The following is a 16,975-nucleotide window of genomic DNA, read 5'->3' as shown; positions in this document are numbered from 1 at the left end:
GAACGGAAAATCAAAGATGCTTACGTGGCGAACATACGGCGTCGTTCGGGGAAATGAGTTGGGACTTGGGCGATGAATACGATGCGGGGGGTTATATTTTTGCCCCTATAGCTACGTCAAATTCCAGGTAACGGAGCCATCAGTTACGGCGTTAGTGGTCCCCTCCTTGGCTGAACAAAAGGTACACAATTTTCTAAGTAAAGGTTGGGGGTGTTGATTAAATTTGGAGCGCATGTGGCATGAATTTATGATGGTCATCGCATGGGGTGGGGTCGTAATTTTATTGGTTAACAAAATTGAAGAATGGTAATTTGCTTATGATTAGTGCTAATATCTGATTATTATTATTGATCATATATAATTATCATTGTTGAGCTTACTATACTCTCGAGCTACCTAGTTCGATTGTTAGATAAAATTTTTGTAACATTTATATATAATCACAATTCTTCGAAGTTTCGCAACAAAATTTTAAAATAGATGTATTTTATATGGGTCCCAAGTGCCATGTCCCACAATCTTTTTGAGGGACAGAAGTCAACCTAGTTTATTGTTTTCATTTCACCTGACTTCTATGATGATTGGCGAATGTTTTCCGCATTTATATAAAGAATAAAATTATTTATCATGTGCCTTCTATTCAAAAATTCTTCGAATATTTTATTATTTAACAACGGCGCGTCCGTTTTCGGTAAGAACTTTTTGAAGAACCTCCACTTTTTTCACAAAACACATGCAGGTCTTTTTCATTAACTATATCAACTGTCATGAGTTGTTATTGGGATCTTCAAACATACCACTTCTTCAGTGACACTATCACATCAGAGCGCGCACATACACATACACATATACATATATATTAAACCGTCTTTTAACATTATTTTTCACTAATAACCAATAAGATTAACTCTAAGATGTGAATTTAAAATTTAGACTAATCAAACGTTTGGAAAACGTTTCTGTTTGCTTGGATGAGGAAAGGGATAGGGTTTTGTGGGTAAGATCCAAAACCCCCAATTTGATCAAAAACCGGAAATTAGGGCGATGAGGTGTGAATTTGATGAAGCAATTTTGTTGGTTTCTTTGCACTTGTAAGCAGCAACACATGGATCTCATGCAAAAAAAGTGGTGTAACCGTTCTCATCTCTCTCTCTCCCTACTTTTTTTTTTTTTTGCTTGACCGTTCTTCTTATATGTCGGCCACCGCTCGTGACTCTCAAGCCAAAGCGAATCTCTTATCTCCCTCTTTTCGCGTTCTCCTCTGACTCTTCTGTTTCAACAGGTTGATAACCTCACTTGTTGCTTAACGTGTTGTTCGTGCTACAGTTCTCATTTCGTGACGCTTGTCCTAGTACTGCCAGGTCAGTTGCTTACAATCTCAGCTTTCTATGTCATTGCCATTTATGTTTTTTCTTTCTACTTAAATTTGGTGGGTGCAACAACTTTAGAGATATTAATGGGTCAATTAAGAAAAAATGGAACTGAAAATTTAAAGATCAAACTCGAAAAAAGCTATCATGTTAAAGAAGTGAAAGTAAATTTGAGATTACCCCAAAAAAACAGAGTAAATTTTTTGAAGTTACCATTAGGAGGTGTGGCCAGAGATTAGAAGGTACCAAGCAACTGAAGTGACATCTGTTTTTGCTGTTTCTTTATTTTATTTTATTGGGGGACTATTAAGTGTCATGCATGCCGGCCGAACAAAAACAGAAGCGTCATGCATTGGTTGCTTTTTGTGCTTTGTGTTGTGAGGAGGCTTTGGGAAGCAAACAAAATGAAGAGGTCCCCCAAGAAGTAATTATCCACAACACTAATGGCCAACAGAAAATAATATCTGCAACTTGGTCCGGAGATTCCCACTTTCTACTAGCTATAGGGGCCTTTTAGGGCTAAGATATCTAGTATTGGCAATGGTTTAAACAAAATAAACAAATACAAGCACCATTTCTTTGGTATCAGATTCTTCTTTTGGTTGGTGGTGGTATCAGATTTAGCCTGCGGTTGTTTTGACATCATGGTCCATAATGATTATTAGAACGTTCCTAACGTTCTCGTTTCGCAGTCAACGCGAATGATTAGAACATTCGCGTCAACGCGAATTATTAAAATATTCATCATCAACATAGATGGGACATTTTAAATAAAGTGAAATTATTTGTATCATATTTATTTGCGTCAACACAAATTATTAATATATTCGTTGTCAACGTAAATAAAATATTTGAAATAAAGTGAAATTATTTGCATAACTTTTATCGATCATATTGTTCATCATATTTCTCAACTAAGACAAGAATGACTTAGCCAAAGAACATGGACTAGCTTAGTAAAAAATAGTATTGACTTGCAAACCATTGATCTTAAGTTCGAACTCCATAGTACATTGATAGTATGTATGAGAAAACTTCTTTCCTCTTATAGTTTAGACTATCATTGGTATTATAAGAAAACCATGATGACTCATGGACTTTTGACTTAAGAAAATGTTCTCTTCTTTATTTCTCCTTGGTTTTTGCTTAAATAGAGAAGAAAATAAGAAGAGAGAGAAACTTTAGAGAAGTGATTAGCCTCATGAAAACCCCTACTTATAATCCACAGGAGGAAAAAGAGGAGAGGATTAAGTGTCAACAAATGTGATATGTGTGACATTACTTTTTTAAATGTAGATGTGCCAATTTGAAGTGTATAAGTGGGGGGAAATAATCATTGAGGTTGAAGTTTAAAAAGTTATTTGATAATAAGGCTAGACATAGTGTAGAAGAAAGTTTAGCGGAGTGGAATTCTAAATATTGTATTGGTTTTAGTGCTAATCAAGTTAGGATTGACTAGTATTAAACACGAATACAAAATAATGTGACATAATACGACTTGGTTGTGACCCCTAATCCTATTCTATACTAGTTTTTTTTTTTTAACTTTTTATATATATATATAATTCAAGATAAAGGCCATATGTTGCATTCATAATGCAAACAAAAAGGTCATCAGTTACAAGAGCTTATAGAAATACATATAACCAAAAAGGGTTATTACAAATATAGAAGCACAGTAACCACAAAGGATTAGTCCAAATACGGCCACACATGGCCAAAGGAATTCGGGCATAAAAGCCACTAGTCTGGAAAACTAGGTAAATACCTCTACATACCAAACTATATTTGCAACTACAACCTTTAAATTTCCACAAGTAGAGATTAGACTACAAACAAGCACCGAACTCACAAAGAGTTGATGCAATTACTACAACTCAAGCAATTGCACACACATATGTAAATAAAACTGCTCAATCACCTTGTCTATCACCAAATCATAAGTTGAAACAAACCACAGAGATCCGAAGTAGATCTTAAAGCATGAGCTCCAAATCTGCAAAAATAAGACAAACAAAAACAACCAATGTGATATATGTGACATTACTTTTTTAAATGTAGGTGTGCCAATTTGAAGTGTATAAGTGGGGGGAAATAATCATTGAGGTTTAAAAGGTTATTTGATGATAAGGCTAGACATATTGTAGAAGAAAGTTTGTCGGAGTGGAATTCTAAATATTGTATTAGTTTTAGTGCTAATCAAGTTAGGATTGACTAGTATTAAACATGAGTACAAAATAATGCGATATAACACAACTTGGTTGTGACCCCTAATCCTATTCTATACTAGGTTTTTGTTTTTGTTTTTGTTTTTTTTTTTTTGGGTTGAGATAAAGGCTATAAGTTGCATTCATAATGGAGGCACAAAAGTCATCAGTCACAAGAGCTTATACAAATGCAGGCACATAGGCCATCAGTCAATGAAAATTATGCAATTGCATATTATTAACCATAAAAGAATTTAAAATCATGTGGCTCTATACCATTGGATGTGTGGATTCTATACATGTGTCATATCAGTACAATTTAACAGAAAATTTGATGGAAGTTAACGGCTTAGACCATTTTGATGTGTGAAGAATAACCTCAAAGACCATTAATATCATTAAAAAAAAAGATTAAAAACGAAATTTAATAATTTCGCAAACTTTAGAGTCTATTTATGATAAAAAGTCAATATATAAACTTCAGTCACTCTCACGTGGCCCTATAATCTAATATCTAATGATTGGATTCTGACAAAAAAAGTTGTCTCACAATTATTTTATGCTGAAATTATCTCACAATTGGATTGTTTAGTTACGAAGAAAGGTTAAGAAAAAAATTATCCTATTTTTTCATTGGAGTTAAGAAATTATGTGCATGTGCTTTTAATTTGATGTGACGTTGTTAAGGTTTTTTTTTAAAAGAATGATTTCTAAGATGATGGTTGTGAGTTTAGATATAATATGATGCCCTCAGTTTTGTTTTATCTCTTCTTTATCTTTATTATCTATGTTTAGTATTGTGATGTATTTTAATGTTCCCAAGAAAACAAATGATTTCTAAAATGACGGTGATGAGTTGAAATATGTGTCTTTTTTGTTGTGTCATTGTGTGTCTCCTCTTCGTCTTTCTAAAGATTCAGAAGAAGTTTTTTGTGTGGAAATTTGGCAATATGTGAGTGGGATTGGTGCACTGCTTGTGCACGGTGCACCCGTCTCACTGTTCAATTTGTCACATTTTCCACCTTTTTTTTTTGTTTATTTCATCTATCTTTGCTCCCTCTTTTCCCAACTTTGTGTAAAAAATTTATTGGGTTGGTGGGGTTCGCACGTAGTTTAAGTTTGGTGGATATTATTTTTTTAAAAATGTTTGAATAAACTTGCACGTGAACGAATGATTGTTAATTATAAATACATACGAAACTCACAATGCATAAACGAATAAAAGTTGTCCAATTAAGCGTGTGTGACTTTCTCAGGAAAAACCCCAAATACCTCCACCCATTGATTCAGAAATCAACTAGGCTGAAAACTTCAATTGCAAAATGAATTGAAAAACAAAGATAAGAAAGATGTGATTGTAGGAATTTCTTGCATCTCTTGCTCTACCGCTTATAAGAAAGACCATTACGCAAGGCAAAGTTTGACAAGTACACATACCTACTTTCCCATATGCTTCATCACATTGCGTTTAGCTGCCTGCCTCTCTCATCTGTCTGACTCAAACATCAGTGAGTTTTGTACCACCGAGCAGGCTTGACAAGTCCACATGTACCTCTGTCGGCAAAGAACTACTGTTACATAAATTATCAGCTTAAAAACCCAAACAAATTATACTAATTTGTATTGAATTTGATGCTCAATAATCAAATCAAATATGCGAAATTGGAGCACCTGTGTAAAAGATGCTTTAACGTCTGTCTTTCTAAAAGTGAGTGTACTGTGTGTCTCTGTGCCTCGACCTCATTATTTTGGTGCAATTGCGTGTGACCGCTAGAAAACTTTATTACTGATTTTGGGGTGCGTTGGGTTGTGCTCGCTCCATTTGGGTCCGTCTATCTCCGAAATTATAAGAAAGTCCACTTTGTTTGGGTCCGTTTATTTTCCGAAATCATAAGAAAATCTATGTATGTATACTATGTATAAATAATAAGAACCAAGATGCTCGCTTGGTTCTATCTATTTTCGAAATCATAAAAACTTCTAGGCAAGTACAAATAATAAAAATCATATTTGAAATCATAAGAAAGTCCATGCAAGTACAAATAATAAGAACCAAAATACTCACTTAAGTCTATTTATCTTTGAAATCATAAGAAAGTCTGTGCAAATACAAATAACAAGAACCAAAACGCTCAAGAAGTTGAACATGGAACGTAACAAAGATGTTAAGAGATTATACTAAATAACGTTAGCCAAAGAGGGAAAATTGTTGGAGAGCATAGAATTTCAATCTTAAAGCTCTATTGTTGGACTGTACGTGCACCACATAATTCAATAGTACTATTTCGCTGATTACTAATTGGTTTTGGGTGAGAAGCTCGAACTTCTACATGTTAAAACCACATTGTTGGACTGCATATGCTCTACGTCTCGAAAGCAGGTCTAACCTATAAGTGTGCGGACCTGGATGACGGCACAGGGCTCCCAGAAAAATGGGGCATCTTATAAAACCTTTTAGTCCAATAATTAAATAAGCAAAAAATGTCTTTTAGGTGTGTGATTTATGCAATTTGGGCTTTATCCTAAAACTTTAAAATAAAAAAAATAAAAAAAACCTTCATATAGTGGACCTCTTTAATTTAAACTAACAAACATATCACTTAAATGTGGAATCTTTTACAAAAGAAGCTGAGTGTTGAACATAAAAGGCCTCACCTTTTATTTATACAAAGGACCTCCAAAATCAATAAACCAACCTTGAAATTAATGGTAGTCGTTTGTGTATTTAGCTCAAAGTCCCACCACATGTAAAATGAGCTTATTGTGATTATAGTATCTCACCTTACCTATTAGCTATTACCATTTATCTTGAATTGAATGCTCTAAACTTTTACAAAATGTGATGTATACCCACATTCTTCGTTAAAATCTCACCCCATACAATCCTCCAATCCAAATTCTCTTGGTCTTAGAACAAATTTTGTAATTGAAAATTTCTTTCCGAAAGGTGAAAGGCAAGTAGAGATAGATAGGTAGCGTAACCCTAGACTTCATCTACAATTTCCAAGTCTCAAAAAACATGGAAAGAAAATTAAACAAATCATGTACAGGTGTAACAATTCTGATTATCTGAGTTGGTCCCAAAGATGAGTGCATCATAGACTTAGTCCAAAATCATCGCCCCTCCCTCTGCCCTCTTTTTCGTCCTTTTATTGAGTAGGGAGGGACCACTTATTCAATGAAATGCCATCAAGGGTTGTTGGTAGTACTATTTACATGTACAACCCTTCACTGCATAATGCCATAATGTTAGCCAAAAGAGGCAGAGAGAAAGAAGCATCCCTCCTTTTCTTTTTTTCCTTCGAGTGATAAGAATCGATTAAAGATATAAAGAGACAAAAGGATGACCAAAAAAAGGGCCACCACACCACCCACCTCTCTTTTACTCGTTCTCTGTCTTTGTGCATTTGACTGATGTGCCCAAACAAAGTAATTGAAAAAGCTTGCTCAACTACCACAACAATTAATTATTGGGTTCTTTCATTACGCCTTTATTAATTAAAACTAATTAGTGGATCAAGAAGATTAGTAAGGGCACATTACTTCCATGACCATGGGCCAGGCGGCCCAATATATATATACATTCATGACATTGACGAGGAACGTGAGCTATATAGCAAGAGCCCTGATAGTAGTTAAATGTGCAAGCATTTTGTCAAAAAAGATAAACTACTTTTTTTTTCTTTCTGAAATAACTCAACAGTCAGGAATAAAGTGCATTTTATAGTATAAACAAGAAAGCATGAGGTCCACTGCAGCTAAACTTGATGATGCGTTTACAAAGCCCAGTCTGGTAGCTTAATAAACATAAGGCAATATTCTCCATGGGACAAGTTTGCGGTATTCTGCCCAGATTTCTTTGTACTTCTCTGCACAACGAGCTTCATCTCTTCTTTCTCTCCATATGAGCAGAATGAGAAGATAAATTGGATAGAAGTATGGAACTGGGGAACTGCAAAACAAGCGACTTTTAAAAATGGAAGTCTCTTTTTCTATGAAAGCTATATCAACATTGGTAAAGGAATAGGTAAACTACCTTATTCCACACGGTAAACTGAAAGACAGTGCAAGTAACAAGTCCCCAAGGTAATTACAGTGCCTTGCAATTCCCCTTCACCAAAATAATCAGAATATGAGAAAATGGTTGTGATGAAGAACGATGAACTTTATTTATATTTTGCTTGTAAGTAGCATTGTGAATGTAAGGAACAGAGAGTCAGGGGTTATAGTTAATTTTATGAAATATAATGCATGTAGCTTCCCCAGAGAGAGAATGAGTGAATAACAAGTCAATACATCATCTAATTCATTTTTCAATTACTTGACCTTTTGTGAAGTTAAGATTCCATCAACAGCCAGTCTAGGCAGGTATTCCTCCTACCAGATTGTATTAGAGCCCAATTAAATGGGTTACTTGGTTCACCTCAGAGTTTGAAACATTGCTGGGTGATTGATTCAAACACCAATAATGCGTAATTGACAGATCAAGTCATTTCACTTGACCTGTTGTGCTTAATTGACAATAATGATGAGAAGAAAATAACAAGATGATATAGAAGGTGGTTGAGGTAAATCTTACCAATAACCAGAAGCAAGCAACTTTCCCCCAATGACCCTTGCAGGCCTACCCCATATAGGTGCTTTAGGATTCTTCTTAAAGACATGCTTTTGCTTGTTGGCTCCTCTGAATACCATGTACCTGACCAGTATGGATTTTATGAGTTCAATGTTAGCAAATACACAGAGAAATTAGGTTATAATGCTCCGAATGCCGACTACAAGTTGATGGGAAGGTTACCCGATCAGAAAAGTGAAACAATTTGCTACAACAGCAGCTGTTCCTAACTCCACCTTGTTACTCAGAAGCCACCATCCCTTGAACAAAGGAAATAACAAGGCAGAAATTTATAACAATGAAGAACACAATGGCTAAGGGTTTCAATGTTGCTTTAAAGCACTCTTCTGTTTCACAGAATCTATAACAAATATATTTTATCTTTTACAGTTCTACGACAACGCCCAGTCTGAGTTCTCAAACAGAAGTGTATGCAAACACACCAAATCAAGTATTACAGTGTGATCGTATGGGTGGGATGAAGTAGGAAAGAAAAAGCCAGTTGAGTTATTTAAGCTGTAGTTCAGGTGACATGCCTGGATGCTAAAAGTGAAAGGAATCCACACTAGATCTCCAAATACAAGCATGAAACCCAGTCTCTCTGCAATTATGTCCCATCTGTAAAAGGCAAACCATGTGAAAATAAATAAAAAATGAAAAGACAAATGTAACGACCCAAATTGGCATGTTATTCAATCATCACAAAGACAGTGAAGAGAATGCATGAAGAAATATAGCAGACCAAACTTATTGAATTCTTTCCTCAATATCCAAAAACACAAATGAAAATGGATATACGACTAGAAGACAGAGGAAAAAATAAAATAAATGGCTATAGCAATAAAAAATGACTAAAGATAAAATCAGAATCGTGTGTTCAGCATATTTCAGAAAAATGTGTGTGGCAGATTCTGTCTGGGGAGGGAATGGGAACCCTAGGATATACAGGTGAGAAAAGATTCTTGATAATGTAAAAGCAAAAGGGGACACAGGATAAAACTAAGTTGAATGATTCAGCTAGACATCATGGTAATGCACTTACGTGGAGGTCATGTACTCCTCATGAAAAAAGTAGTCCAGGATGTATAACTGGAAAAAAGAAAAAGGAAAAGGATAGAACTTTCAGCAATCACTTACATCAAGTAAACTAAAGAGTATATACTATATATTATACAATTTTGATAGACAGAGAGAAACAAATATTATACACATATAAAATGAGGTCCCAGATTACCACACAGAACAACTGGAAGAGGATCATGGATTGACTCAAGGTGCCATCTTGGATACTTCTCGCAAGAACCGAAAGGTTGATAAAAAGCCAGCCCATCATTCCAGCTCTAACAAAGAAAAATCTACAGAAGAGAATATCATCTTTATAAGCTTCTATTGGTGTATGTTAGAGTGGCTATATGGAAAGCATGCCACAAATATTGAAGACTGGATTACATACTTGAGGTCAATGCCCATAAACTGAGGATTAAGCTGTATTCCAAACCACCTATTAAACAAAGTTAGAGTGTCCGTATTAATATAATTGTAAGATGCATTCAACAAGGGATTGAAGCAAATACAGGAACTGAAATTTTATTTTTAAGACAATAAAGGATACAAGTAGTCAATCATTGCCTGTTATGAATCGGTGAAGACAAAAACCATCAAGACATTACCTTATTTATGTTCGATTTTCTAAACCACAACATAATAATGACTTTTCAATCTTTAATATTTGGTAATTATTTTCACCAGTTGAAAGAGTATTCCAAAAAGATGATTTTGAATCAAAACCTGTTTGAAACCAAGGAGGTTTTCGATTGTATTAACATACAGATGGCAGAGAGTTAGGATAGGTTGGTAACTCAAGGTTTAAACGTATCAGTCCTAAAATCCCTCTATAACATCTGTTCCTACCATTTTTTTTTACTTGCTACCATTTATCTAATTGAGAAAATGCAAATGTTATAAGGCAGGTAAAGAAAAGTGTGGGCGGGGCACTATATATATATATGTATATGTATATGCTCATCTGAATTTATATAAACAATTTTTAACTATTCACTATATCATATACGAATATAAACCATTTCACCAAATGGAGATGGCTTGGAATAAGTTAGACAAGTTGTTTAAACTACCAGTCATGTAGAAGGTTCCCTGTCACATGAGGCTTTAGGGAAGAACCTCGGTTGCTAGACTTGCAGCCAGCAGCGTAAAGTACCAGTGTGACCTATCATTGTATGAAATTAAAGGAAACAATTATATATCAATTTTGATAAAAGAAGACAAATTAATAATGATGATCCAATACTCATTGACAGAAGATGGAAGATATGGTCTCATAGGGTTAACTAAAAGTGGATGCAGACAAGTAAGTTTATTCTTTACCATTCAGGGGCTCTTCAAAGGTAAATGAAGAATCCATTATTATGAAAAACTATTTGGAAGCTGGTATTTTTTTTATCCCTATATATTTGCAAGGCAGAATGATTGAATCATTTTCCCCATTATATTAGTTTCATACTGAAGTTTTGGCTTTTCTTTGGTAATTTCAGAGTGAAATCGTCTAAATTACGGTGAGGTTGTGGTGGTGACCATATGGAGGCTCTTCCACATGAGACCATGAGAAGCTCAACTTTTAAGTCACAAAATTGTCAGTCTGAGTTGAAAACAGAAAAGAAAAGAGAGTTTCATTTCATCTTAAACAAGGATGCCAGCACAAGGTTTGTTCATGTACTTCACCAACTACAACACCAATGTCTATTTCAAATGCTACATCTGAAACATGGACTATTAAATGTCAATTGCTTACTGACTTACCAGAACACTAAACAGAAAAGTTGTTGATAACAGCTCAAATCCTCTGTCTGATATTGCCTGCAAACATTCTTTTGATGTTAATATTATTCAATTTTTGGAGCACACAAACACAAAAACTGATGACAACATTTTTAACACTATATCTCCATTAATTTATTTATACAACTTTAGGATAGAGAGAGAGAGAGAGAGAGAGAGAGAGAGAGAGAGAGAGATTTGTATCCCTGGAGAACAGCAAAGCTACATATTATGATGTATCAATCTGGTTCTGTTGCATGGAGCTGGACCCATATTCAGGAAAGTAAAATAACCCCTCTCATGGCAAAAAAAGAAGAATGATATATAGCTGGTGGATTGGAAGTTTAGAGATAGGATGCACTCAAATGCATATGGAACCACCTTCATCTTTCCAGTATGCATTTCAGGTTTGACAGAGTTTTCAAATTGGTGCTCAACGCTGGATATGAAAAGTGAAAGCATTCAAATTTTTGTCTTTCCAAGAAAAACCATCAATCCTATTTTGGGTTACTAAAGTGATTTTTCTGTATGACAGTTGACACAAATTTAAACCAAAATGTAGATACAAATATATCATCTTCAATTTCCACAACATGATCAATTGCATGTGATATTACAGAATATGTAAATGGAAATTGGAAGCTGGCTGTAAATGAACATGACATTAATTAGCACTCTCAAGAACCATCAACCCAAATACAGTCGCTGCAAGGAAATTAATAATCCAAAAAACACAATGAAGTTATGACCACATACAGTAAGTGATACGGAATCCATCTTAGCACCAAGCCCAAGAAGCCCAACCAGCAACAGAAGTGATATCAGACCTTACAAGGACAACAAAAGAAATTGATTTTAAGTCAAAATACATCACACTCTCTAAACCACAGCTACTTAAGCAATTAAACAAACAGATAGTGTGTGTGCAAGTATGAACATACTTAAAAAGAAACAAACCATTGCAGCGATAATAAAGACGAGAGCCATCTGTTAAGGTGGCTCCGGGAACAACTTTGCCGGGCAATATAGATCCGGCAATGGCCAAGTAAGCAAAGAACAATGCGAGTATAGCAACCTGAATATTAAGGATCAATTAATTGATCAACTATAACAAAATTGGGGATGGAAGAAAACGTGGTGATGGGTTTAGAGAGGCATACTTACAGAGTTCCATGAGGGAATTAGGAGGTGGAGTACATGACCCAGATCCATAGTTGCAGAGAATAAGAGCTACTCAAGTAGGCACTTGATATACTCTGCTTCTTTCTTATACGACGCGACTGTTTGACAGAAATGATTCTCTTGTTGCCTATTGGCGCCCGCCTCAGTTCTTCGCATTTTTAAATGCTCGGTTTCGCATTTCGCTTTTTTATTTAACAGAAAATTCAATGGCGAGGCATTTGGTGGTTCGCGAAAAAAAATAATTTGGGATGACAAATTATTTGAGAAAAACCCACTTAAGTTTTATTTTCATTTCTCATGGGAAATCGAGGAGACATTAGTTATGTGTTTATGACTAATTTACTCTTATTAATAATTTAAAAAGTTATGAGAAATAAAGTCAATAATTGCATAACTCATAACTTAGGAGTGTAATTGGGAACCTAAATAAATTTTGTTTTCAATTCTTTCATAAAAACTGAATCTGAGATTATAAAATTTTAAAAAAAAAATTATTTCATGGCTTCTTTTCTGCATTACTAAACAATTACATTTAGGCCCGGGCCACAAGATGTGCGGAACTAATGCTAGCAAAAAAATGGGGAGTTCAATAAGTATACTAGCAAAAAAGGCCTTTTATGTGAAAAACTAATGCTTTTTAGACTTTATTTTGAACTTTGTTGGGCATGTTTCTTTAACTTTCATATAATGGGTATTTTTCACTTAAACTAACCTACTTAGCACCTAAGTTTTAAACTTTTTATTATAATTTTTGTTCAAAATGAGATAAGTATTAAACAAATAAGGCCTCATTTTCATTTTTGCCCAAGGGCTCCAAAATCAATGAACCGGCCCTAGTTAAATTCATTTCTCCATGAACCAAATGCCTTGTGAGTTTTTTATTTATAAAAAAACAAAAGAGAGAGTAAGGGCATAACCATGAATTTTTAAATGGATGGACTAGCTAAAGTAAGCTTAAAATCTAATGATAATTTTTCTTGTACTTGAATGTTTTCATAGAAATAAGATATATATTAAATCATATAAATCACACTAGTTCATAGCTCCATTGACTAATTTTCAATAAGCTTTAACATAAAATAAATACATATTAAACCCCCCAATCATCATCTTCCACCTCAAGACTCCAGTGGTTGTTGCCGCCTCCACCAGCTGGTTTGAACGTCTACCTTTGCCCCACCATGAATAATTTATGGATCCACCAATACTTAGGGCTAGCTAATTGAAAAAGGTGTCGTTAAATGAATTATGGTAAAAACAAATTAAGGGTGCACAATGGGAAAAACTAAGAACATGTAGAGAGTTAAATTCATGAGTGTTTATTGAGGGGTTATGTTTCTTAATTGAGTAGATAAATTAATCTAAGATTATTATAAGCCTACAAAGTTGAGCGGACAATGGGTTACTAAGCTACATCTGCGTGGACTACTAAAGTTTTATGGAGATGAATCACATGAAAATACATGTAGTGTACTTTAATTTTCAAAAAAGGCTACCTGTGGTTGGTTGCAGAGAGAGGAGAAAGGAGGAAGGATTTGGGATTGAGGATGGTGGATGGGGCTGGGAGAAATGGATGGGTGGTTGTTTTTATTTATATTATAATTTTTCCTTTTTTATAATTAATTGTTTAAATGGTGGAAATACAATTTTGCCCATGCACATATTTAGCATGTGTAATTAAACTAACAAAATTTAGAGATGTGATCTGATTTGTCAACGACTGCAAATATAGTAACGAGAAAAATTAAAAATCAAGGTGACTAAAATAATTTTGAGCCGAACCCAACTGACCAAAACTGTAATTAACCTAACTTTTATGTTATCAAGAAAACTAAATTATTATTTTTTCCGGTCAGAAAATTATTTTTTAGTTTACACAGAAAATATTTGGCCTCGTCTGACACGAGTCAAACTGCATAACATGCAGCAAGCATGGGCCAATTCTAATTGCACACTACAAATAGAACAGAAATGTAACTGAAAATCATTTTATTTATTTTTTTTGGTAAAGATTTTATATTATTTTTTTAGTTAAAAGATTTTTTTTCCAAGAGCCACGTAATTTCCAAAACAGTCGCTCACTCACTGTTCCTCTTTCCCTGCTCTATCTGCTCTCTCTTTCATCGAGCCTCTCCTGGTAGAGCTACAGGCTTCAAAACTCCATTACCAATCACCAGTAAGCAAATTAAACCACTCAAAGTGCTAATTTTGAGCCACAGATTATTGGGTTTTTGCAGCTTTTGCTGTCTAAATAAGCCCAACTCCATTTTATAATTAACTCGTCTTCCATACGTAGGTTCTGAAACTGAAAGCAAAAACTCTACAGCGAAGAACAGAGGACTGGTTCACTGAGAAAAATTATAAAGGTGGTCTCTGCCTGCAACACTTCTCTCTGTTTCTGTGTGTTTGACTTTTTGTTATTAATCTCTTGAATTTCAATTCAATTCCAATTCATTTCAGATCTGTGAGTTATATTAATTTGTTCTATCAAGCCCCATGGAATGCTTATCGTACCAGACGTGTGCGTTGATGTCATCGTCGTTATCATCAACACCAAAGACACAGTCTCGCACGTGCCATCTTCGTGTTCGTGCGAATACAGTAGTAGCTGGAGCGAGCTCCAAGAAGACGAGTGGGTTGAGGAGATTGAACGCGGTTGCGGAGACGGCGGCGATGGAGGTCGTGGAGCTGAAGAAGGGGATAGCTGAGCTGTACGACGAGTCGTCTGGCTTATGGGAGGACATCTGGGGCGACCACATGCATCACGGCTTCTACGACCCAAACGCCGACGTTTCGGTCTCCGCTCCAGACCACCGCGCTGCCCAGATTCGCATGATCGACGAAGTCCTCCGATTCGCCGGCATTTCTGGTCTCTCTCTTTCTCTCCGTCTCATATCTTTTAATTTTTTTTAATTGCCGTGATTAATTAGTTATTAATAATTTTGGATTAAGACTGTAATGAAGGTTGTAATTTGTGGTTGCAGAGGAAGCCCCAATCAGAGGGCCTAAGAACGTGGTTGATGTTGGGTGCGGGATTGGGGGCAGCTCCAGATACCTGGCAGGTAAATATGGGGCCAATTGCAAAGGCATCACCCTCAGCCCTGTTCAAGCTCAGAGGGCCAATGCTCTTGCTGATGCTCAAGGGTTGGCCAACAAGGTACCGATGTGTCCTTTATCCTTAAGCTAAGCTTGCAGTGGTTTAAATTATTTAGAATCAAACTTTTTTTTTTTTTTCTGGATTCTCTTATCATGGGCCACATCACGTATTTACGTGTGGAAGGTTTGCAGGCTTCCTTTCAAGTTGCAGATGCTCTGGATCAACCATTTCCTGATGGGCAATTTGATCTGGTCTGGTCCATGGAGAGTGGGGAACACATGCCTGACAAAGCCAAGGTTTATTTTCTCTTGAAGTTCCAACTACTTGGTTCTTTTGTTATTAATAATGGTCCCCCTTGCTCCTTAGCCCTTACCTTACTCAAGAAATTCTCTGCAGTTTGTGAATGAGTTGGTTCGAGTTGCTGCCCCGGGAGCAACAATAATATTAGTGACATGGTGCCATAGGGATCTTGGTGCTTCTGAAAAAGCCTTGAAGCCAGAGGAGAAAAGGCTTCTGGACAAGATATGCAATGCTTTCTATCTTCCTGCCTGGTGTTCTACTGCTGATTATGTCCAATTACTTCAGTCTCTATCCCTCCAGGTATTTGCTTGCTCAAAATTGGCTGGTCGGAAGCTCCTTTAAAACATGTCAAGTCATTTGGGGCATGAGCCCCATTTTTTTGTGTGAACAACTTGGTGTCTATGCACCAACCTGCACTGACATCTGAACCTTCCATGGCAGGACATCAAGGCAGAAGATTGGTCTCCGTATGTTGCCCCATTTTGGCCAGCTGTTATACGCTCGGCATTGACATGGAAGGGTTTCACATCGCTCTTGCGCTCCGGTAAACTTAGCATTTCTTTTATCTCCCTTTAGGTTCTGTTTGAACCAATTGAATTCATTTTCCGACAGGTCTTTGTTTGCTCACCTTCTTTAGATATGCTCAATGTCGGTTCAATTTGCCCACTAGAACTTTCAAGATGCACATTTTCCTGCTTCATTATTCAATTTTTATAGCTGCTTTAAGATTATGTTTATGTGTGCTTAGAGCTACAGATATAGTCTCAGCTTTCACTTAATCCATCTATTTACTTGTGTTTCTTGATTTGAATTGATCAGGAACAAAAACAATAAAGGGTGCATTGGCAATGCCATTGATGATCCAAGGTTTCAAGAAGGATCTTATCAAGTATTCCGTGATTACATGTCGAAAGCCTGAATAAACACTGCAGTATGAGGATGGCAAGAAACAGAATCTATGGCTGCATCTATCTTTTCCCAGTAGTATGTGCCTGTGAGAGCCATCTTTTCCGATTATGAGACGATTTCGATTGGTCATCATATACTTTACTTATGGTTCTTCTGGATAGGAAAATGAACTATTTGTAAACCGCAATAATAGTATTAAAACTCTTGGGTATACTCATTAACGAGATCATGTAGATTTCAGTGAAATCACAACTATGACCAAATGTTATGGCGCCTTGCTTAGAGTCACATTTGACTTCCGACCGTCTTGATCAACCATACATAACTATAAAGTTAAATTCAAATTTTCCTTTTACCTTTTATTTTTACAAATGAACATGGATTTATGTTCATCAACGGCTCAAGCATGCGAAGAAAGCTCTTCGAGCTTCCCTTATATTATATGAAGGTTTGTTTTGTA

The 16,975-nt window shown here is 35.7% G+C and overlaps 2 protein-coding genes and 1 long non-coding RNA gene across 6 annotated transcripts; 2 read left to right on the top strand and 1 right to left on the bottom strand.

Moving 5' to 3' along the window:
* The first annotated feature begins 50 nt into the window (after positions 1-50).
* On the top strand, positions 51-1,821 carry LOC148914680 (uncharacterized). Its single transcript, XR_016122674.1, has 3 exons — positions 51-181; positions 1,283-1,361; positions 1,682-1,821. It is a non-coding gene; the product is annotated as an uncharacterized LOC148914680 (long non-coding RNA).
* A 5,406-nt stretch (positions 1,822-7,227) lies between these two features.
* LOC103339736 (delta(14)-sterol reductase-like) lies at positions 7,228-12,381 on the bottom strand. The gene is made up of 13 exons (XM_008243076.2): positions 12,192-12,381; positions 11,985-12,102; positions 11,784-11,854; positions 11,010-11,066; positions 10,328-10,419; positions 9,646-9,693; positions 9,427-9,547; positions 9,235-9,281; positions 8,729-8,810; positions 8,376-8,452; positions 8,157-8,276; positions 7,614-7,688; positions 7,228-7,529 (listed from the first exon to the last, which is right to left on the bottom strand). The coding sequence occupies exons 1-13, from the start codon at positions 12,237-12,239 to the stop codon at positions 7,376-7,378; spliced, it is 1,110 nt and encodes a 369-aa protein (XP_008241298.1). The 5' UTR covers positions 12,240-12,381; the 3' UTR covers positions 7,228-7,375.
* A 1,839-nt stretch (positions 12,382-14,220) lies between these two features.
* G-TMT (gamma-tocopherol methyltransferase) lies at positions 14,221-16,803 on the top strand. 4 transcript variants are annotated; one of them, XM_089042749.1, is made up of 8 exons: positions 14,221-14,385; positions 14,506-14,574; positions 14,702-15,078; positions 15,194-15,366; positions 15,498-15,602; positions 15,703-15,906; positions 16,048-16,150; positions 16,426-16,803. In XM_089042749.1, the coding sequence occupies exons 3-8, from the start codon at positions 14,706-14,708 to the stop codon at positions 16,527-16,529; spliced, it is 1,062 nt and encodes a 353-aa protein (XP_088898875.1). In that variant the 5' UTR covers positions 14,221-14,385; positions 14,506-14,574; positions 14,702-14,705; the 3' UTR covers positions 16,530-16,803. The 4 variants fall into 4 exon arrangements, with proteins under 4 accessions (XP_088898875.1, XP_008241299.2, XP_088898876.1 ...); XM_008243077.3 differs by having other exon boundaries at positions 14,506-14,575; positions 14,670-15,078; XM_089042750.1 differs by having other exon boundaries at positions 14,506-14,578.
* The last annotated feature ends 172 nt before the right edge of the window (positions 16,804-16,975 follow it).

Source organism: Prunus mume, linkage group LG8, assembly GCF_029339155.1.
Source record: "Prunus mume cultivar Tortuosa linkage group LG8, ASM2933915v1, whole genome shotgun sequence".
Taxonomy (NCBI): Eukaryota; Viridiplantae; Streptophyta; class Magnoliopsida; order Rosales; family Rosaceae; genus Prunus; species Prunus mume.
This window is presented reverse-complemented; position numbering and strand designations above follow the sequence as displayed.